The sequence below is a fragment of the Oncorhynchus tshawytscha genome, linkage group LG30 (genome assembly GCF_018296145.1).
Source record: "Oncorhynchus tshawytscha isolate Ot180627B linkage group LG30, Otsh_v2.0, whole genome shotgun sequence".
In the NCBI taxonomy this organism is placed as follows: domain Eukaryota; kingdom Metazoa; phylum Chordata; class Actinopteri; order Salmoniformes; family Salmonidae; genus Oncorhynchus; species Oncorhynchus tshawytscha.
In genome coordinates this window covers 42,621,775-42,645,409 of record NC_056458.1, presented here as the reverse complement: position 1 = coordinate 42,645,409, position 23,635 = coordinate 42,621,775, and the positions used below count along the sequence as shown (strand labels likewise).

Below are 23,635 nucleotides of genomic sequence, written 5' to 3'. Positions count from 1 at the left end.
TACCTAGGTAACAGGATAGATAATAGCAGTAGCAGCAGCGTACGTGATGAGTCAAAAGAGTTAGCTCAAAGAGGGTAAATGTAGGTAGTCCGGGTAGCTAATTGGTTAACTATTTAGTAGGCTTATCTTAGCAGGAAATACTGTTCAGGGTCCTGTTGGTTCCAGACTTGGTGTATCGGTACCGCTTACCGTGCAGTAGCAGAGACAACAGTCTGTAACTAACTTCTTCACGACTGTGTTTGTGGACCATGTTAATTCCCTAGTTTTATGGACACCTAAAAACATGAATGCTCCATTGGATGTGGGCGTGGCTCGGCCCTCCGTTTCCTGTAGTCCACGATCAGTTCCTTTGTCTTGCTGACGTTGAAACAGAGGTTGTTGTTCTGGCCCCACACTGACAGGTCACTGATCTCCTCTCTGTAGACGGTCTCATCGTCGTCAATGATCAGACCTACCACTGTCGTGTCGTCAGCAAACTTGGTGTTGGACTTGTGCGTGGCCATGTCTCCCACACTAGTATTTCCTGACATACATTATGCTGCTCTTTATATTTAAAAGCCTGCAGGATATTTCATAGATTTTCCCATGCCTTAAAACAATCAATCAGCAGTTGAAACAATAACAGAGCATTATCCCCACCCCTGTTTTGGGAAAAAGCTAAGGGATGCAAGGACTGACCATCCATATCAAAATGACAGTTTTAACCATGTTTAACCATAGTATGTGTTTACATTTAGTTTGTTTACAAACATTGGAGTAAAACAAACTTATATTTTGGGTTCTGATGGTGTCATGTGGAGTGGAACCCAAGAGCAAACTCAGACGAGGAGACTGGGATAAGGTAACCAAGTTATTTATTGAAACACAGGGGGAAGATGGGCTGCAGGAAGTCAGGTGCGGAGGATGACGCTGAGCGAGGGAAGTTGGGACTGGGTAAGCAGGTCCGGAGAGGAATTCAAGGACGCAGTGGAGTGGGGGGTCCAGGACAGAGTAGCAGGACTGACGAGGCGTGGGACTGGAGACAGGGGCCAAAGTCAGAGCGGGTAGAACTGTAGCAGAGAGGAAAACAGCATTAGGCAAAAGGGAAAACAGGCACAGCATGAAAACAGGTTCCAAGCAGGAACAAACAGATAAAAATGCAGACTGACTGCATAGAGGTTATGATCTGGCAGCGTGGAAGTGGCAGGGTTGAGTATTTGTAGAGGTCTTCATTATGGAACAGTATGCAGCTGGTGGGGATCTGCTCTGCCTCCAGCACACCTGTCTCCACCCACACAATCACACACACACACACAGAGGAAGAAGGAGAGTGTACTGGGGGGAGGGAGAGTGTACTGGGGGAGTGGCGGCAGGTTAGGGAGACACAGAATGAGAAGTAGAGGGTGTGGCAGGGGCAGATATAACAGATGGTCTTCAAGAATCAATGGGTACATATCATTAATTTATAATTCCAGATTGCTCCTTTAAAAGAAATAGGCTAGTAGGTCTGATGTCAAGTCCTTGTAGTGGTCTTTTGATGCACAATGGGGCAGCAGTGAACACTCAATTAAAACAAGATGGAATAAGTAGCTGTCATTGTGTTTTAACACAAGATGGAATAAGTAGCAGTCATTGTGTTTTAAAACAAGATGGAATAATTAGCTGTTGTGTTTTTCATCCATACTCAGATGGTGAGAGAGTTGGAGTAGAGTTGGAGGAGAGAGAGTTGGAGAAAAGAGTTGGAGGAGAGAGTTGGAGAAGAGAGTTGGAGGCGAGAGTTGGGGTAGAGAGTTGGAGGAGAGGGTTGGAGTAGAGAGTTAGAGGAGAGAGTTGGAGTAGAGAGTTGGAGTAGAGAGTTGGAAGAGAGAGTTGGAGGAGAGAGTTGGAGAAGAGAGTTGGAGGAGAGAGTTGGAGGAGAGAGTTGGAGAAGAGAGTTGGAGAAGAGAGTTGGAGGAGAGGATTGGAGGAGTTGGAGTAGAGAGTTGGAGAAGAGAGTTGTAGAAAAGAATTGGAGGAGAGAGTTGGAGAAGAGAGTTGGAAGAGAGAGTTGGAGGAGAGAGTTGGATAAGAGAGTTGGAGGAGAGAGTTGGAGAAGAGAGGCACTGGTGTATTATTTGGTTAAGATTACTTCCATTTTAGGAGGGAAATGCCTAACATCTTAACTTGCTAAAATTAACAGACAGAACAGCTTGAAAATCCAATGAGGCTGAAGATAAGGTCCATGCTGAGACTATGAGTCATTTATTTACTTATTATGGCAGGCTCTCTTTTAGCCGCCAGAGTATAATGTAAAAGGACTCCCGGTCTTGCAGTTGTTCGATGCGCGTGCCTGTGGCCACAACACCCAAGAGGGCCTGCGTATACACACTGGTGAAGGTGTAGACACTAGATACTGATCACGCAATGTTACACTTCTGGGACGTATTGGGATACGGTAGTATTAGAGTCAGTAAATTAGAGGAAATACTCAACTATAAAAACGATAGCAATAGAGTCAGTATGTTCAAGGAAATACTAAACTTATCATCTAAATTGGGAACATTTCCCTGGAAAAAACAGATGTTTTAAAAGTGTATAAAGTATGAGTAGTAGTAGCATGCATTATTAGTCTGCATAAAGTGACCTTGAAAACCCAGCGGTGTGTAGCCTTTAGAACCACAATAATAAAGTAAAGCATTTGATAGAGAAGAGTGGAATAAAGTAGAATAGGGTATAACATTATATAGTAAACTAGAGAATAACAGAATAGAATAGAACATAATGGTTTCACATCTTATTTCACATTTGATTTTCACCCATGTGCTTGAAATTGCCCTGGTATGCATGGGGGACAATGCATTATACTAGAAACTGTTGTCATCTCAGTTACACTATGCTGAGTTGTGTTCTCCCCGTCCTCCCTTCTCATCCGCCCATTCTTTACCTCTATTTCCTCCCTCTCCGTACCCCCTTCTTTTCTCTTTTAGAAGCGGGCACCTTGTGATGTGTGTTCACTCCGCCTCTTCCCAGCTGATGCTCGCGTCCTTTCAATTTCTATTCTGAGAGGAAGACTTGAGCAAGAGGGGTCTGCGGGGGTAGCGCAGTTAAAACATCCATGGGTGGTTGTGTGGGTAGTCACCATGATTCTTCAGGCAGTTTAAACGAAAATTCTGACGGAACTGGAGGTAAGAAATGAGTTTCATACCTTCGGGGTGGTTTTTGGTCGATGATTGGTGGTTTTTGGTTACATGCTGACTTCATGCGCCTTGTTCCCCCTTGTGTCTTCCCTTTATTGCAGCCGCCTATAACATCGTGGCGGCCACGTCTATAGCCCCATCCGGCCTCATGCGAATAATAGTTAGCTATTTAGGCAACATTTTATGATCTTGAAAATTCGTACTGTTCCGTGTTAAATGACTGCTTTTGTCTGTTTTGAATTAAAGGCGTTTAATGTTGTAGTTAGTCATCCTGCTAGCATGCTAGCTATAGCCATCTTTCTACACAATAAATGTGGGTCACTGTTTGTCTCAGGAATGCAGAACATCATAACGTTACATGCTGTTATAAAATGTTCTAACTCAAATTATGCTTTGTTGTGTTCACAGACACATTTTTGCAATCATATAACCTAATTCTGTTTCATTTAATGCGTATTTTCTTGGGGGTCGACATTCTAAAGTGGGGGAGCGTGACATTTTTAATTCGCAGCTGCAGGAGGATGGGGGAGTTGCACCGAAACTTGCTTTAAATAACTAACACTGGTGCTGGTTCTTGGTTCGTTGACATGTCCAACAATTATACTGTATTCAATAATAACCCAGAGTTGCATATCACATCTCATTGACGAGCATAATTTAATGGATATTATGTACCCACCGTTTTCATTCCAGTAGTATATAATGTATGTATCCAGTGCTTTGTGAATGAGAAAGACGGGTATTAATATAATGGTTGGCTCTTAACTGCGACCCCTTAGGTGGTTACTTCACACTGTTATTTCCTCACCGCTGGGATTTCAGATGCGTAATGTTACAGATGTTGTTGTTATGATTTTAGCTGGTGTGATTCAGTTTGGGTTTGAGGGGTCGGGGCTTGTACATGTACACAAATAAGTCTGTGATAGCTCCTTGCATAGATAACCGGTATTGATCTTCTTCATGTTTACATTGCAGTTATTGCATATGCACACCTAGGCAATGCACATGGCAAAAATGTACCTTTGTCCTATGTCCCTTGAGGTGGTCCTCCCAATGCAACAGTGTCCTGAGGTCACTGGTATATCACGTTGTTAGGTCTACACACCATTATATTGCTATTACCAGGCAGTGACGTTTGTGCTGTTGTCACGCCCTGACCGTAGATTGCTTTGTATGTTTCTATTTTTAGTTTGGTCAGGGTGTGATGTGGGTGGGTATTCTATGCTGTAGGTCTAGGTTTTCTTTTTCTATGTGTTTGGCCTGGTATGGTTCCCAATCAGAGGCAGCTGTCTATCGTTGTCTCTGCTTGAGAGCCATACTTAGGTAGCCTGTTTTCCCACTATGAGGTGTGGGTGATTATTCCCTCGTTCGTGTTTGTTGCTCCTGTCAGAACTGTTTGTTTGTTGTTTTGTTGTTTTTGTTGGTGTATTCATCTGGATGAAAAGTGTAATGGATATGTACCACGCTGCACTTTGGTCTTCCTCTCCTTCCACCAACAAAAATCTTTACAGCTGTAACCAAATGTGGACTGACTGCACATTGCTGAACATGTGTCGAGCTTCTAGAACTCACTCACAAGATTCTACAAAATAACTCTCTCTTGGCCGAGAGAGAACATAGACTTGAAATCACTGGCCACTTTTATACTGAAACACTAGTCACTTTTTTATAATGTTTACATGTTTTGCATTACTCATCTCATATACTATATTCTATCCTATTCTACTGTATCTTAGTCTATGCCGCTCTGACATTGCTCTTCCAAATATTTGTATATTCTTAATTCCTTTACTTTAGATTTGTGTTTATTGTGTGTATTGTTGTGAAATTGTTAGATATTACTGCACAGTTGGACCTAGAAACACAAGAATTTCGCTACACCCGCAATAACATCTGCTAAACACGTGTATGTGACAACTAAAATGTGATTTGGTTCCTCCAGGGAGCGGCTAGTTATTACACTCCTTTTGTCTCAATGGTTTTTGACTTTCACACGAGAGTAAAGCCAGCAGACTTTAGCTCAGGAGAAAGTATCAGCTTATAAGTATTTTGGACATGCATTGTTACCTTGACTCTCAGCCATTGCCTGTAACTGAGCAAGAGAGTACTGCTTTGATGAAGGTTTCAATGTGTATCTTCCCTTGTATTAATGGGCATTTACGAGTCTTTTCAGTGAGAGATCTTTTGGCTCCTCTCACCTAAATTAGCCATTCATTTGGCACCCAAATGTCTCTTTCATTCAGTAGTGCTTAAAGGGCTGCTATCGTGCCTATAGACTTCCAGTCATCAACTGGGCTAGACAATCTGGACCCTCAATTTCTAAAATTATCCGCTGCAATTGTTGCAACCTATATTCCAAGCCTGTTCAACCTCTCTTTCGTATCGTCTGACATCCCTAAAGATTCGAAAACTGCCGCGGTCATCCCCATCTTGAAAGGGGGAGACACTCTAGATCCAAACTGTTACAGACCTATATCTATCCTGCCAATTCAATTCTCAGGCCGACTCTTTTCTCTGTATGTATCAATGATGTCTCTCTTGCTGCTGGTAATTCTCTGATCCACCTCTACGCAGACGACACCATTCTGTATACATATGGCCCTTCTTTGGACACTGTGTTAAACAAACCTCCAGATGAGCTTCAATGCCATACAACACTCCTTCCATGGCCTCCAACTGCTCTTAAGTGCAAGTAAAACTAAATGCATGCTCTTCAACCGATCGCTGCCCTCGCTCGCCCGACTAGCATCACTCCTCTGGACGGTTCTGACTTAGAATATGTGGACAACTACAAATACCTAGGTGTATATCTTGAACCAAATACAATACATTTCGTTTTAGAAATGTTCAATACCAATTTGTTCATAACAGCCCACTCATACACCATTCTTAGTTCACTGCTCATTACATTCTGATGCTGCGCTATACATTGTAGAGTCATCAGCATACATGCCCACTCTTGCTTTATTCATTACTGATGGTAAATCATTAGTAAAGAGAGTAGAGAAGTGGGCCTAGGCAGCTTCCTTGAGGAACACCACAGTGTATATCTTTACTGCTTGAAAAGCTACCATTAAAGAACACTTTTTGCCTTCTCCTGGATAGATCGCTTTCCATCCAGGATAGAGCTGCAGACTTAACACCATAACATTTGAGTTGACCTAGTAACAGTTCATGATAAATTATATCAAAAGCAGCACTGAAATCTGGCAACACTGCACCAACTAACTTCCTGTCATCCATACTCTTTAACCAATCTTCTGTCATTTGTGCAAAGGACGTACTCGTAGAATGCCCTTCTTTGTATGCATACTGGAAACGTGTTATCAGACCATTACATGAGAAATAATCCTTGATTTTTACAGATACCATTTTTTCCAATAATTTACTTAACACAGGCAGCAAGCTTATAGGATGACCATTAGGACCAGTGAATGCAGATCTTTTTTATACTTAGGTAGTGGAATAACCTTTGACTCTTTCCAGACTTCTGGGCACACCCCATACATCAAGCACTTATTACAAATATGAGAGATTAGGGTAAATATTTGGTTAGCTGTAACTCTAAGCAATTTGGCGTCTAGATTATATGTACCAGGTGACTTGTCATCCAAAAGAGACAACAGCATCCTTTCTACCGCTTCCCTTTCTACTTCATGAAATTTGAACATGCATTTTCTCTCCTTCATGATCCAGTCTTTTATAAGGGTGTATGACATGGAGCCATCAGTTGGAATCATATCATTCCTGAACTTGTCTACTTTGCCTGTAAAATATTAATTAAAGTCGTTTTTTTTATGTCGTGTGAAGTTGTAATAAATATACCCTCTGATTCAATAAAACAGGCAGACATGTTTGAATTCCTACCCATAATAGTGTTCAACTTTCTCCACAGCTTTTTCCCATCACCCTTTACTTCATCAATGTTGTGCTGATAGAATCCCTTCTTCTTTCCTTTGTTGAGCTTGGTCACACGATTTCTTCATTTACAATAACTTTGCTTTTTGAACAGAGTGCCAGATTTATCTTCTACTTTTTGGCATCATAACATTGAATCATTACATTTCTCAGCTCATCATCAATCTATGGGGCACCGTTTGACCTCACAGTGCATTTTGTTAAAGGGGTATGCTTATCAGCTATACTCATAAATCATTTCATAAACAAACTTAGTGACATTTCACTTCTAACCATTGCACATTCTTAATCTCATCCACAAATTAGTCCTGATTGAACCCTCTGTAGGACCTGTGGTAGATTACCTTTGGGCCAGCCTTTGTTATTTTAGTTTTCCTAGTGAGTGAGTCCTGATTGAACCCTCTGTAGGATCTGTGGTAGATTACCGTAGGGCCAACCTTTGGTATTTTAGTTTTCCTAGTGAGTGAGTCCTGATTGAACCCTCTGTAGGATCTGTGGTAGATTACCGTAGGGCCAACCTTTGGTATTTTAGTTTTCCTAGTGAGTGAGTCCTGATTGAACCCTCTGTAGGATCTGTGGTAGATTACCGTAGGGCCAACCTTTGGTATTTTAGTTTTCCTAGTGAGTGAGTCCTGATTGAACCCTCTGTAGGACCTGTGGTAGATTACCTTTGGGCCAGCCTTTGGTATTTTAGTTTTCCTAGTGAGTGAGTCCTGATTGAACCCTCTGTAGGATCTGTGGTAGATTACCGTAGGGCCAACCTTTGGTATTTTAGTTTTCCTAGTGAGTGAGTCCTGATTGAACCCTCTGTAGGATCTGTGGTAGATTACCGTAGGGCCAACCTTTGGTATTTTAGTTTTCCTAGTGAGTGAGTCCTGATTGAACCCTCTGTGGTAGATTACCGTAGGGCCAGCCTTTGGTATTTTAGTTTTCCTAGTGAGTGCAACCACATTACGATCACCTAATGCCACTGATACAGCTTTAGAACAATGTTTAGCCATGTTAGTAAAAATGTGATTGATACAAGTTGATGATGTAATACCGGACCTATTAGTGAACGTTCTGGTTGATGATGTCATAACTTGGGTCAGGTTACATACATTGGCAACAGAAATACATTTCTTTCTCATTGGACAGTTGGTGTTAAAAAAAATCTATATTCATGTCTCCCCAAAAATATATTTCCCTATTTTCATCAGATACCTTATCCAACATTTAACAAATTATATCAAGATATTTCACATCAGCACTAGGTGGCCTATAGCAGGAACCAACTAGTATAGGTTTCAAATGTGGTAAATGCACCTGTACCCATAGAGCCTCTGCTTGAATATGATTCTGGATGTAAACTGCAGCTCCAAATCAAATTTATTTATATAGCCCTTCATACATCAGCTGATATCTCAAAGTGCTGTACAGAAACACAGCCGAAAACCGCAAACAGCAAGCAATGCAGGTGTAGAAGCACGGTGGCTAGGAAAAACTCCCTAGAAAGGCCAAAACCTAGGAAGAAACCTAGAGAGGAACCAGGCTATGTGGGGTGGCCAGTCCTCTTCTGGCTGTGCCGGGTGGAGATTATAACAGAACATGGCCAAGATGTTCAAATGTTCATAAATGACCAGCATGGTCCAATAATAATAAGGCAGAACAGTTGAAACTGGAGCAGCAGCATGGCCAGGTGGACTGGGGACAGCAAGGAGTCATCATGTCAGGTAGTCCTGGGGCATGGTCCTAGGGCTCAGGTCCTCCGAGAGAGAGAGAGAAAGAGAGAATTAGAGAACGCACACTTAGATTCACACAGGACACCGAATAGGACAGGAGAGGTAGTCCAGATATAACAAACTGACCCTAGCCCCCCGACACATTAACTACTGCAGCATAAATACTGGAGGCTGAGACAGGAGGGGTCAGGAGACACTGTGGCCCCATCCGAGGACACCCCCAAATCAAATTTTATTTGTCACATACACATGGTTAGCAGATGTTAATGCGAGTGTAGCGAAATGCTTGTGCTTCTAGTTCCGACAATGCAGTAATAACCAACAAGTAATCTAACTAACAATTCCAAAACTACTGTCTTATACACAGTGTAAGGGGATAACGAATATGTACATAAGGATATATGAATGAGTGATGGTACAGAGCAGCATAAGCAAGATACAGTAGATGGTATCGAGTACAGTATATACATATGAGATGAGTATGTAAACAAAGTGGCATAGTTAAAGTGGCTAGTGATACATGTATTACATAAGGATACAGTCGATGATATAGAGTACAGTATATACGTATGCATATGAGATGAATAATGTAGGGTAAGTAACATTATATAAGGTAGCATTGTTTAAAGTGGCTAGTGATATATTTACATAATTTCCCATCAATTCCCATTATTAAAGTGGCTGGAGTTGAGACAGGGCCAAACAGGAAGGATATAGACAGGGCCAAACAGGAAGGATATAACCCCACCCACTTTGCCAAAGCACAGCCCCCACACCACTAGAGGGATATCTTCAACCACCAACTTACCATCCTGAGACAAGGCTGAGTATAGCCCACAAAGATCTCCGCCATGGCACAACCCAAGGGGGGGCGCCAACCCAGACAGGATGACCACATCAGTGAATCAACCCACTCAGGTGACGCACCCCTTCCAGGGACGGCATGAGAGAGCCCCAGTAAGCCACCTCCATATCTATTTCTGTCTCCATGTATAGAGATCTCAGCATCCTCAATAGAAGAGTCCATGTGAGTCTCTGATATTGCCAATACATGAATATTGTTTGACTGTACTAGACAACATATTTCATGAATTTGGTTCCTTGAACTGCATATATATTCAAGTGAGCAATTAACAGACCTTTCTTTGGTAGATTTACAGTATTTATGAATAAACATGAATCAGCAGTTGGAATCTGAGAGAGAGATACTCAGTCAGTGTGTGTGTGTGTGGGTGGGGGGGCTGGACACACCCTCAGCCCTCAAATTAAGTGGACACTTCTGATGACGTATCATGAAGTCTAACAAGTTTACACTTGCAGGGCGAGGGAGGAATGAAGGAATTCATTTTAAATGGACCGCCCTTGCCTGGAAATTCGTCACTCGTTCGTCCCACGACGATTGTGTTGTCAGCCACCGGTAGCTTGTGGGTGCGTTATATGCGCTACAGTCAATTACGATTGCATGTCTACTTATATTGACAATATCATTATTAATATACGCCTACTGTATGATAGCTAGCAAATTAATTAGCTAAATAACGTTAGCCTGTCTAGCTGGAACTTCTGAAGGAGGAAAATGTTTTAGTTCTACAATTTCCAAAAGCTAACCAAACAAAAACAATTACTTTTCCGAGACGTGTTTGTCCTGTTATGTGCATTAGTAACACAATTTCGAACTTATTTACATTCGTTTTTACTTACACTTGTATGTTGACTTCTCTATATTGATGTTGAGGTTTTAAGTTTCGTCTGACTTTTCTTAGCGGATGTACAAATTTAATTATGGGGTGTTTCAGGTTTCGAAGTGAACATAGTTGTACACTCGCAAACTCGATCATCAAACGTATGTTGCGAACTTCCCTTGTTTGGCTAATCGTTTGGACCGACGGCCAAGATGGTGACGGGGATTCCCCCAAGGGCATAAGGCGAGGGTAAGTGGAGGAGGGTGTGTCTTTTATGAGTTTGAAACGCAGCCATCGCATCTATTTTTGTGTGTGCTAGGTAGTGTTGGCTAGCGCTAGTCAGCTGTACCTGTGCCAAAACAACAGTATTTTTTGTTCATCCTTGTTCTCCTTCTTTTTAAATAGTCAACCAACATGTTTTCAGCACTTTTATATCTATGACTAATCAAAACTAATTTTTTCATGCTCTGCAGCAGACATATAGTGAGAAAAAGGAATAAAATTGCAGTATCGAATCGCAATACATATAGAATTGTTAGAATCGCAATACATATCGTAGTGGCACCTAATAATATTGTATCGTGAGGTCCCTGGCAATTCCCAGCCCTAGTGAAAATGTCCAAGAAAATGTCACTAAGAGGGCTATAGGCCTAGGCCTAACCCTATTCACCCCCCTTGGCATTTTTCTTATTTTGTTGCCTTACAACCTGGAATTAAAATAGATTTTTTTTGGGGGGGGTTGTATCATTTGATTTGCACAACATGCCTACCACTTTGAAGATGCAAAATATTTTTTATTGTGAAACAAACACGAAATAAGACAAAAAAACAACTTGAGCGTGCATAACTATTCACCCCCTAAAGTCAATACTTTGTAGAGCCACCTTTTGCAGCAATTACAGCTGCAAGTCTCTTGGGGTATGTCTCTATAAGCTTGGCACATCTAGCCACTGGGATTTTTGCCCATTCTTCAAGGCAAAACTGCTCCAGCTCCTTCAAGTTGGATGGGTTCCGCTTGTGTACAGCAATCTTTAAGTCATACCACAGATTCTCAATTGGATTGAGGCCATTCCAAGATATTTAAATGTTTCCACTTAAACCGCTCGAGTGTTGTTTTAGCAGTATGCTTAGGGTCATTGTCCTGCTGGAAGGTGAACCTCCATAACAGTCTCAAATCTCTGGAAGACTGAAACAGGTTTCCCTCAAGACTTTCTCTGTATTTAGCGGCATCCATCATTCCTTCAATTCTGACCCATTTCCAGTCCCTGCCGATAAAAAACATCCACACAGCGTGATGCTGCCACCACCATGCTTCACTGTGGGGATGGTGTTCACAGGGTGATGGGAGGTGTTGGGTTTTCCCCAGACATAGCGTTTTCCTTGATGGCCAAAAAGCTAAATTTGAGTCTCATCTGACCAGAGTACCTTATTCCATATGTTTGGGGAGTCTCCCACATGCCTTTTGGCGAACACCAAATGTGTTTGCTTATTTTTTTCTGGCCATTCTTCCATTAAGCCCAGCTCTGTGGAGTGTACAGCTTAAAGTGGTCCTATGGACAAATAGCTTTGTAGCTCCTTCAGGGTTATCTTTGGTCTCTTTGTTGTCTCTCTGATTAACTCCCTCCTTGCCCGGTCCGTGAGTTGTGGTGGGCGGCCCTCTCTTGGCAGGTTTGTTGTGGTGCCATATTCTTTCAATTTTTTAATAATGGATTTAATGGTGTTCTGTGGGATGTTCAAAGTTTTAGAAAAAAAAATTATAACCCAACCCTGATCTGTACTTCTCCACAACTTTGTCCCTGACCTGTTTGGAGACCTCCTTGGTCTTCATAGTGCCGCTTGCTTGGTGTTGCCCCTTGCTTAGTGGTGTTGCAGACTCTGGGGCATTTCAGGTGTATATATACTGAGATCATGTGACAGATCATGTGACACTGAGATTGCACACAGGTGGACTTTATTTAACTAATTATGTGACTCCTGAAGGTAATTGGTTGCACCAGATCTTATTTAGGGGCTTCATAGCAAAGGGGTGAATACATCATATACACAAACCACTTTTCCATTTTTTATTTTGTGTATGTCCATTACATGAAATCCAAATAAAAATATATTTAAATTACAGGTTGTAATGCATCAAAATAGGAGAAACGCCAAGGGGGATGAATACTTTTGCAAGGCACTGTATTGGAACATCTCATCATGTCCATAAATGTCAGTGAACACTTAAAGGCCCAAAGCCTTGCAGCCATCTTGATTCTGGCATTCAGGTGGAGAGTAATGGTCACCAGGCAGCTCCCATCAAACCTCAATGGCTTTTATCTATCTCACTGCAAATACAACGTAACCTTTATGTTCAACCTTACAATGGTGTTGCAGACTCTGGGGCCTTTCAGAACAGGTGTATATATACTGAGATCATGTGACACTTAGATTGCACACAGGTGGACTTTATTTAACTCATTATGTGACTCCTGAAGGTAATTGGTTGCACCAGATCTCATTTAGGGGCTTCATAGCAAAGGGGGTGAATACATATGCACAAACCACTTTTCTGTTTTTAATTATTTTGATAAAAAAACAAAAAACAAGAGCCTCTCCCTCAGCGGTTGTTTGTGCTTGCGAACAACATGGATAATAAGATATTGGAGTAGCCTGTCTGTTGTGTTAACTTCACAACTGAGTTATTGATGTGCCTGTGCTATTATTTCTTTTAAAAAAAAGGAAATCAATACTACGGTTTCTTACTGTATCTAAATTCCAACTAACACCAATTTCCTTTTATTCAATAGCCTTAGCACTTATAAATGCTTTTTACTGTAAGCCATTTAAACCATTACATTTCCATCTGAGGAATACAAATATTTAGTTGAATAATATTCTCCATTCGTTCATCCCCAAATTCATTACATCTTTCCTACTTGCTTCGCTTTGCCCTCAAGTCACTGATCCCATTAGAGGAAGAATTATCTTCAAAATTGCCTCCTCATTTGCCGTTGACCCTGGCCCCCCTCCTCAGGCGCTTCACTGGAAAGAGCCAGGCGACAGGACAGAACAAATCCAGGATCAGCTGATGCATGGCACATCCCAGTGACGCCACAGTTGTATGCCAGCCAGTGTCTCCTTCTCCTAGCTAGTCATAATGTCTGCCCTCAGCAGCAGCAGCAGGCTGATAGGGCCCACCTTCACAGACAGGCCCTGTGTCACAGTTCACACTACTGTTGAGGAGCTCAGGTTGGCAGAGCAAGGCACCCAGGTGTGTGTGTGTCCGTGGGGGTACTGTGTGTGTGTTGGGAGGTGAAACCAGAAACACATGCCCGTGCTGCATAATGCAGTGTGTGAGATCTCAGACCTCCTCCTCACGACATCCCTGCCTCACCTGTCTGGCCCCGTTGCCATGGCGATTAGAGATGTGGTTGGGGGGGTTGTGACACATGATTGTTAACTCATTCACTCACCCTCGAGGATGAAAAAAAAAAACACTGGATTGGTGAAGATGGAGTTCCTACCTAATGTCTTACACCAATCCAATGCTTTGAAATTCTTGAATGAATGCACATTTTGGGGAGAATTTGAATTGGGCTTTAGTCATATGGAGCCAATTGTGAGTGACCGAATCCTGTATGTAACAGCCAAACACAGCCCTGAGCTGACTGACTCTATACTTCACTGGCTGGCAAGCTTACTGCCATGTTCGACCTCCGATGTACACTCGGATCTGTGCCTTGCAGTTGGAGTTTGTGTCATTTGACACGTGTCATGTGATCTGTGTACATGTGTATGGACACAGCCGGTGAAAGAGAACACTGCTGTATTTGCAATCTCACTCGGCTCTCTTGCACAGACAATGACAGCAGCCATTATAACTGATCCTAATGATCAGTGGTCAGGGAGACTAAGAGGACACAAACCACTCAAGATCCTATTTTAGTGTCAGCATGACCCACAGCGGCTAAGTCCAGACCAGAGTCATATACTATCGAGGTCTCAATCTATGGATATAGAAGAATCACATACTTTGTATTAGGTGTATCTCAGTTTGTGTCAGTCATTTCCTGAGTCCTGAGGTTTTCCTATCACTATAGGCCTGGTTTCTTCTGGTCAGGTTCAGGAATAACTCCGGCCCCTTGTCATTTCTCCATGTAGTAGGTCTCTATCAGTGGGACTCGGTCCCCTGCTGCTGTCCTCTGTTGCTGTCCTAAGCTGCTGCCCCCTGCTGCTGTCCCCTGCTGCTGTCCTCTGCTGCTGTCCCCTGCTGCTGTCCTCTGCTGCTGTCCCCTGCTGCTGTCCTCTGCTGCTGTCCCCTGCTGCTGTCCTCTGCTGCTGTCCTCTGCTGCTGTCCCCTGCTGCTGTCCCCTGCTGCTGTCCTCTGCTGCTGTCCTTTGCTGTTGTCCCCTGCTGCTGTCCCCTGCTGCTGTCCCCTGCTGCTCTCCTCTGCTGCTGTCCTGTACTGGTCACACTGGCAGACTTGCTAGTCCACAGCTGACCTCATACTAACATCTCATAGTGGGACTGACTGACTGTTCGCATACTAACATCTCACAGTGATACTGACTGACTCACCTCATACTATTGAGAAAAATAATCAGAAAATTCAGGAGCCCTATTTTAACAGCAAAAAGTAGTAGACCTAATAGTTGTAGTAGCAGTAGTAGACGTAATAGTTGTAGTAGTAGTAGTAGACCTAATAGTAGTTGTAGTAGTATACCTAATAGTTGTAGTAGTAGTAGACCTAATAGTTGTAGTAGTAGTAGTAGTAGACCTAATAGTTGTAGTAGTAGTAGACCTAATAGTTGTAGTAGCAGTAGTAGACATAATAGTTGTAGTAGTAGTAGTAGACCTAATAGTAGTTGTAGTAGTAGACCTAATAGTTGTAGTAGTAGACCCAATAGTTGTAGTAGCAGTAGTAGACATAATAGTTGTAGTAGTAGTAGTAGACCTAATAGTAGTTGTAGTAGTAGACCTAATAGTTGTAGTAGTAGTAGACCTAATAGTTGTAGTAGTAGTAGTTGTAGTAGTAGCAGGCCTAATAGTTGTAGTAGTAGTAGTTGTAGTAGTAGCAGGCCTAATGGTTGTAGTTGTAGTAGTAGCAGGCCTAATGGTTGTAGTAGTAGTTGTAGTAGTAGCAGGCCTAATGGTTGTAGTAGTAGTTGTAGTTGTAGAAGGCCTAATAGTTGTAGTAGTAGCAGACCTAATGGTTGTAGTAGTAGTTGTAGTAGTAGCAGACCTAATGGTTGTAGTAGTTGTTGTAGTAGTAGCAGGCCTAATAGTTGTAGTAATAGCAGACCTAATGGTTGTAGTAGTAGTTGTAGTAGTAGCAGGCCTAATGGTTGTAGTAGTAGTTGTAGTAGTAGCAGGCCTAATAGTTGTAGTAGTAGCAGGCCTAATGGTTGTAGTAGTAGTTGTAGTAGTAGTAGGCTTAATGGTTGTAGTAATAGTTGTAGTAGTAGAAGGCCTAATGGTTGTAGTAGTAGTTGTAGTAGTAGCAGGCCTAATGGTTGTAGTAGTAGTTGTGGTTGTAGAAGGCCTAATAGTTGTAGTAGTAGCAGACCTAATGGTTGTAGTAGTAGTTGTAGTAGTAGCAGAACTAATGGTTGTAGTAGTAGTTGTAGTAGTAGCAGGCCTAATAGTTGTAGTAGTAGCAGACCTAATGGTTGTAGTAGTAGTTGTAGTAGTAGCAGGCCTAATGGTTGTAGTAGTAGTTGTAGTAGTTGTAGTAGTAGCAGGCCTAATGGTTGTAGAAGTAGTAGGCTTAATGGTTATAGTAGTAGTAGTTGTAGTAGTAGCAGGCCTAATAGTTGTAGTAGTAGCAGACCTAATGGTTGTAGTAGTAGTTGTAGTAGTAGCAGGCCTAATGGTTGTAGTAGTAGTTGTAGTAGTTGTAGTAGTAGCAGGCCTAATGGTTGTTGTAGTAGTTGTTGTAGTAGTAGCAGGCCTAATGGTTGTTGTAGTAGTTGTTGTAGTAGTAGCAGGCTTAATGGTTGTAGTAGTAGTTGTAGTAGTAGCAGGCCTAATGGTTGTAGTAGTAGTTGTAGTAGTAGCAGGCCTAATGGTTGTAGTTGTAGTAGTAGCAGGCCTAATGGTTGTAGTTGTAGTTGTAGTAGTAGCAGGCCTAATAGTTGTAGTAGTAGCAGACCTAATGGTTGTAGTTGTAGTAGTAGCAGGCTTAATGGTTGTAGTAGTAGTTGTAGTAGTAGCAGGCCTAATGGTTGTAGTAGTAGTTGTAGTAGTAGCAGGCCTAATGGTTGTAGTTGTAGTAGTAGCAGGCCTAATGGTTGTAGTTGTAGTAGTAGCAGGCCTAATAGTTGTAGTAGTAGCAGGCCTAATGGTTGTAGTTGTAGTAGTAGCAGGCCTAATGGTTGTAGTAGTAGTTGTAGTAGTAGCAGGCCTAATAGTTGTAGTAGTAGCAGGCCTAATAGTTGTAGTAGTAGCAGGCCTAATAGTTGTAGTAGTAGCAGGCCTAATAGTTGTAGTAGTAGCAGGCCTAATGGTTGTAGTTGTAGTTGTAGTAGTAGCAGGCCTAATGGTTGTAGTTGTAGTTGTAGTAGTAGCAGGCCTAATGGTTGTAGTTGTAGTTGTAGTAGTAGCAGGCCTAATGGTTGTAGTTGTAGTTGTAGTAGTAGCAGGCCTAATGGTTGTAGTTGTAGTTGTAGTAGTAGCAGGCCTAATAGTTGTAGTAGTAGCAGGCCTAATAGTTGTAGTAGTAGCAGGCCTAATAGTTGTAGTAGTAGCAGGCCTAATAGTTGTAGTAGTAGCAGGCCTAATAGTTGTAGTAGTAGCAGGCCTAATAGTTGTAGTAGTAGCAGGCCTAATGGTTGTAGTTGTAATTGTAGTAGTAGCAGGCCTAATGGTTGTAGTTGTAGATAAATGTGTTGTGTCCTGGCTTCATTGATACTGTGTCGGAAGAGCCAGTGCGGCGGTGAGACTTCTTGGTAACGGTCTTCCTCTGTCATCATGTTATTGATTTATTCTCATATGTCTATTAAATAGTTATTTATGCCCCACAGTGCTATTAGGGGTCCGTTGCATTGTCATTTCCAGACACACAGTCTGAAAAACATAGTATCATTATTTGTAAGATCATAGGGTTTTGCATAGTGAAGTCATACAACCGTATTGCCATTGACGCCTAGCCAGAGAGAACTAGAGAAGGAATAGAACCTTAACCATTCTAAGCATTGGGCTAAAAGCAGTAGGAAGAAAACACAGGTCTATTGAGAAGAGCATTCTATATTCTAAACTGGCTAGTTCCAGCCCTGAATACTGATTGGCTGAAAGCCGTGGTATATCAGACCGTATACCATGGGTATTTCAAAACATTTATTTTTACTGCTCTAATTACGTTGGTAGCAGTTTATAATAGCAATAAGGCACATTGGGGGTTTGTGATATATGGCGAATATACCACAGCTAAGGACTTAGTTCTAGGAACAGCCCTTAGCTGTGGTATATTGGCTATATACCACACCCCCTCGGGACATATTGCTTAATTAAGCGACTCTGTGAGAGAAGGGGACCTACTTAAGCTCCCTGACTGCCCTTCAGAACTCCCCAGAAGACTACTCTGATGACATGATGTGTGTGTGTACCGCAGTAGTATACTGTTTGTCATGCCCTCCCTACACTCTAATGGGAATCTCATTGTGTCACACTGTGTCAGTCCAGAGACTACAGACAAAAGCTGCCTGGGTGTTAGTCTGTCTCAGTGAGCTGCCTGGGTGTTAGTCTGTCTCAGTGAGCTGCCTGGGTGTTAGTCTGTCTCAGTGAGCTGCCTGGGTGTTAGTCTGTCTCAGTGAGCTGCCTGGCCTGCTGTTATTTTTCCAGCTTGCCTTCCTGTGTGTCGTTTGGATCTTTTGAAATGACTAAGGACTGATGAAACATGGGATGGAGCTGGTTAAATGAGGGTTGATATGCACAGACAGCAGCTCTGTCACTCTCTCGCACTCTCTCTCTCTCTCTCTCGCACTCTCTCTCTCTCACACTCTCTCTCTCTCTCTCGCACTCTCTCTCTCTCGCACTCTCTCTCTCTCTCTCTCTCTCTCTAGTTAGTGGTAAACTTATCAGAGGCTCTTGAGATGGGCTGATAGCAGATAGCCTGGGGGCAGGCAGGCACATAGAGGAAATGGGACTGATGGTGTCTGTGAGAGGAACGCTGGTCGTCAGGGACAGGGTCCCACCACGTGGCAGGCAGCAGGGAGGTAGTGAGGCATGCAGGACATCCTTCTCCTCCTCTTTAAACCCCACGGTTAACAGAGGATTCTACGCACTTCACTGGGCAGTTTCCGGGCTTTTCTAGGTTGGGCGTTGTCTTCTAAAAGTGCACTTTAAGCTCAGATCATCCAAATGCCAACAGGTGACCCAAAGGATAGGAAATAGTGGCGCTACAGACGGATGAGGCCACAGTATAAGGGTCATTCTGGATTATATAGAGAGAGATAGTAATGGCGTCTTTTTGTAGGCACTATCTCCGTCATGGTTCGTTTTGACCAAAGTCTATAGGGAAAATGAACGGCGTTTTTTGTAGGGTTTTTGGATAACCGCTGAACATATAGTGAGGGGGAAAAAGTTTTTGATCCCCTGATGATTTTGTACGTTTGCCCACTGACAAAGAAGTGATCAGTCTATAATTTTAATGGTAGGTTTACTTGAACAGTGAGAGAAAGCATAACAACAACAAAAATATCCTGAAAAACACGTAAAAAATGTTATAAATTGATTTGCATTTTAATGAGGGAAATAAGTATTTGACCCCATCTCAATCAGAAAGATTTCTGGCTCCCAGGTGTCTTTTATACACTCTTAAAAGGAGTGCTCCTAATCTCAGTTTGTTACCTGTATAAAAGACACCTGTCCACAGAAGCAATCAATCAATCAGATTCCAAACTCTCCACGGTGGCCAAGACCAAAGAGCTCTCCAAGGATGTCAGGGACAAGATTGTAGACCTACACAAGGCTGGAATGGGCTACAAGACCATCGCCAAGCAGCTTGGTGAGAAGGTGACAACAGTTGGTGCGATTATTCGCAAATGGAAGAAACACAAAAGAACTGTCAATCTCCCTCGGCCTGGGGCTCCATGCAAGATCTCACCTCGTGGAGTTGCAATGATCATGAGAACGGTGAGGAATCAGCCCAGAACTACATGGGAGGATCTTGTCAATGATCTCAAGGTAGCTGGGACCATAGTCACCAAGAAAACAATTGGTAACACACTACGCCGTGAAGGACTGAAATCCTGCAGCGCCCGCAAGGTCTCACTGCTCAAGAAAGCACATATACAGTGCCTTGCGAAAGTATTCGGCCCCCTTGAACTTTGCGACCTTTTGCCACATTTCAGGCTTCAAACATAAAGATATAAAACTGTATTTTTTTGTGAAGAATCAACAACAAGTGGAACACAATCATGAAGTGGAACGACATTTATTGGATATTTAAAACTTTTTTAACAAATCAAAAACTGAAAAATTGGGCGTGCAAAATTATTCAGCCCCCTTAAGTTAATACTTTGTAGCGCCACCTTTTGCTGCGATTACAGCTGTAAGGCGCTTGGGGTATGTCTCTATCAGTTTTGCACATTGAGAGACTGAAATTTTTTCCCATTCCTCCTTGCAAAACAGCTCGAGCTCAGTGAGGTTGGATGGAGAGCATTTGTGAACAGCAGTTTTCAGTTCTTTCCACAGATTCTCGATTGGATTCAGGTCTGGACTTTGACTTGGCCATTCTAACACCTGGATATGTTTATTTTTGAACCATTCCATTGTAGATTTTGCTTTATGTTTTGGATCATTGTCTTGTTGGAAGACAAATCTCCGTCCCAGTCTCAGGTCTTTTGCAGACTCCATCAGGTTTTCTTCCAGAATGGTCCTGTATTTGGCTCCATCCATCTTCCCATCAATTTTAACCATCTTCCCTGTCCCTGCTGAAGAAAAGCAGGCCCAAACCATGATGCTGCCACCACCATGTTTGACAGTGGGGATGTTGTGTTCAGGGTGATGGCTGTGTTGCTTTTACGCCAAACATAATGTTTTGCATTGTTGCCAAAAAGTTCAATTTTGGTTTCATCTGACCAGAGCACCTTCTTCCACATGTTTGGTGTGTCTCCCAGGTGGCTTGTGGCAAACTTTAAACAACACTTTTTATGGATATCTTTAAGAAATGGCTTTCTTCTTGCCAGTCTTCCATAAAGGCCAGATTTGTGCAATATACGACTGATTGTTGTCCTATGGACAGAGTCTCCCACCTCAGCTGTAGATCTCTGCAGTTCATCCAGAGTGATCATGGGCCTCTTGGCTGCATCTCTGATCAGTCTTCTCCTTGTATGAGCTGAAAGTTTAGAGGGACGGCCAGGTCTTGGTAGATTTGCAGTGGTCTTATACTCCTTCCATTTCAATATTATCGCTTGCACAGTGCTCCATGGGATGTTTAAAGCTTGGGAAATCTTTTTGTATCCAAATCCGGCTTTAAACTTCTTCACAACAGTATCTCGGACCTGCCTGGTGTGTTCCTTGTTCTTCATGATGCTCTCTGCGCTTTTAACAGACCTCTGAGACTATCACAGTGCAGGTGCATTTATACGGAGACTTGATTACACACAGGTGGATTGTATTTATCATCATTAGTCATTTAGGTCAACATTGGATTATTCAGAGATCCTCACTGAACTTCTGGAGAGAGTTTGCTGCACTGAAAGTAAAGGGGCTGAATAATTTTGCACGCCCAATTTTTCAGTTTTTGATTTGTTAAAAAAGTTTTAAATATCCAATAAATGTCGTTCCACTTCATGATTGTGTTCCACTTGTTGTTGATTCTTCACAAAAAAATACAGTTTTATATCTTTATGTTTGAAGCCTGAAATGTGGCAAAAGGTCGCAAAGTTCAAGGGGGCCGAATACTTTCGCAAGGCACTGTACATGCCCATCTGAAGTTTGCCAATGAACATCTGAATGATTCAGAGGACAACTGGGTGAAAGTGTTGTGGTCAGATGAGACCAAAATTGAGCTCTATGGCATCAACTCAACTCGCCGTGTTTGGAGGGGGAGGAATGCTGCCTATGACCCCAAGAACACCATCCCCACCATCAAACATGGAGGTGGAAACATTATGCTTTAAAGGGACGATGGACGGGGCCATGTACTGTCAAATCTTGGGTGAGAACCTCCTTCCCTCAGCCAGGGCATTGAAAATGGGTTGTGGATGGGTATTCCAGCATGACAATTACCCAAAACACATGGCCAAGGCAACAAAGGAGTGGCTCAAGTAGAAGCACATTAAGGTCCTGGAGTAGCCTAGCCAGTCTCCAGACCTTAATCCCATAGAACATCTGTGGAGGGAGCTGAAGGTTTGAGTTGCCAAACGTCAGCCTCAAAACCTTAATGACTTGGAGAAGATCTGCAAGATCTACAAAATCCCTGCTGAGACGTGTGCAAACCTGGTAGCCAACTACAAGAAACGTCTGACCTCTGTGATTGCCAACAAGGGTTTTGCCACCAAGTACTAAGTCATGTTTTGCAGAGGGGTCAAATACTTATTTCCCTCATTAAAATGCAAATCAATTTATAACATTGTTGACATGCGCTTTTCTGGATTCTTTTGTTGTTATTCTGTCTCTCACTGTTCAAATAAACTTACCATTAAAATTATAGACTGATCATTTCTTTGTCAGTGGGCAAACGTACAAAATCAACAGGGGATCAAATACTTTTTTCCCTCACTGTAAGGTCTGTGGTAAACACAGTCTCAGGAGATCTTATACGTTTTGTTCTATAAGTGTAACGGCTTTCTTGTGGTGAAGTAGAGGCGGACCAAAACGCAGCGTGGTGATGATTCATGTTTGTTTAATAAAGGAAAACTATACATGAATAAACTACAATACAATGAAATGTGAAAACCCAAAACAGCCCTATCTGGTGCAAAACACAGAGACAGGAACAATCACGGACCAACACACAGTGAAACCCAGGCTACCTAAATATGGTTCCCAATCAGAGACAATGACTAACACCTGCCTCTGATTGAGAACCATATCAGGCCAGACATAGAAATAGACAAACAAGACATCCAACATAGAATGCCCACTCAGATCACACCCTGACCAACCAAAACATAGAAACATACAAAGCAAACTATGGTCAGGGTGTGACAATAAGATCATCTCCATCAGTTGAAGCCACTTGTGAATTTTGATGAATTGATGTGATAACAAAAAAACACATGAACGCTTTATAATTCATAAAGGTCATGTTAACTGACTGCTATTATCTCATAGAACTGTAACGGAGACACTGGGAGTCGAGAAGCAGGTGCAAGGGGAAGTTAAATAATACAAGAAACATGAAACGATACAAAACAGGAGTAGCGTCTGGACATGAAACACAACCAATACTGCCTGAGGAATGGAACTAAGGGACTGACAGATATAGTGGAGGTAATCAGTGAAGTGATGGAGTCCAGGTATGTCTCATGATGAGGCGTAGGTGCGCGTAATGATGGTGCCAGGTGTGCGTAATGATGGTTGACAGCCAGTGGTTAGTAGACCGGCGACGTGGAGCAGGAGTATTTTATTTATTTGTAACTTTATTTAACTAGGCAAGTCAGTTAAGAACAAATTCTTATTTTCAATGACGGCCTAGGAACAGTGGGTTAACTACCTGTTCAGGGGCAAAATGACAGATTTGTACCTTGTCAGCTCAGGGATTTGAACTTGCAACCTTTCGATTACTAGTCCAACTCTCTAACCACTAGGCTACCCTGCCGCCCCAGTAGACGTGATAAGAGAAAAACGTCTAACCCTGTGTTAGCCTCAGACCTTGCTTCCCATAGGGATGGCTGAACAAGGGGAATCAGTTCTGGGTTTTAGGACTACAAGCTGGCGAGCTCTACTGCAGGAGGGATTGAGTTGAGAGTTAATGTAGCACATATTGCTCATACAGTATTTTTGTATTTGTATTTATTATGGATCCACATTAGCTGCTTCCAAAGCAGCAGTTACGCTTCCTGGGGTCCAGCAAAATTAAATCAGTTTATGTAACGTTTGTCGTCCTCGTCTGAGGATTCTGAAGGATCGGAGGACCAATGCGCAGCGTGGTATGTGTTCATGATGAATTTATTAAACACAGAACACTAAAACAAAAATAACAAAGAGACTGACACGAAACGAAACAGTCCTG

At 42.4% G+C, this 23,635-nt stretch overlaps 1 protein-coding gene across 1 annotated transcript in view; it reads left to right on the top strand.

Annotated features, from left to right (window-relative positions):
* The first annotated feature begins 2,964 nt into the window (after window positions 1-2,964).
* The window catches only part of LOC112228306 (ubiquitin domain-containing protein 2), a 62,370-nt gene continuing 41,699 nt past the window's right edge, over window positions 2,965-23,635 (top strand). The window contains exon 1 of the mRNA XM_024393504.2: window positions 2,965-3,143. Coding sequence (XP_024249272.1) covers window positions 3,074-3,143 — 70 coding nt within the window. The 5' untranslated portion in view covers window positions 2,965-3,073. The remainder of the gene's footprint in view (window positions 3,144-23,635) is intronic.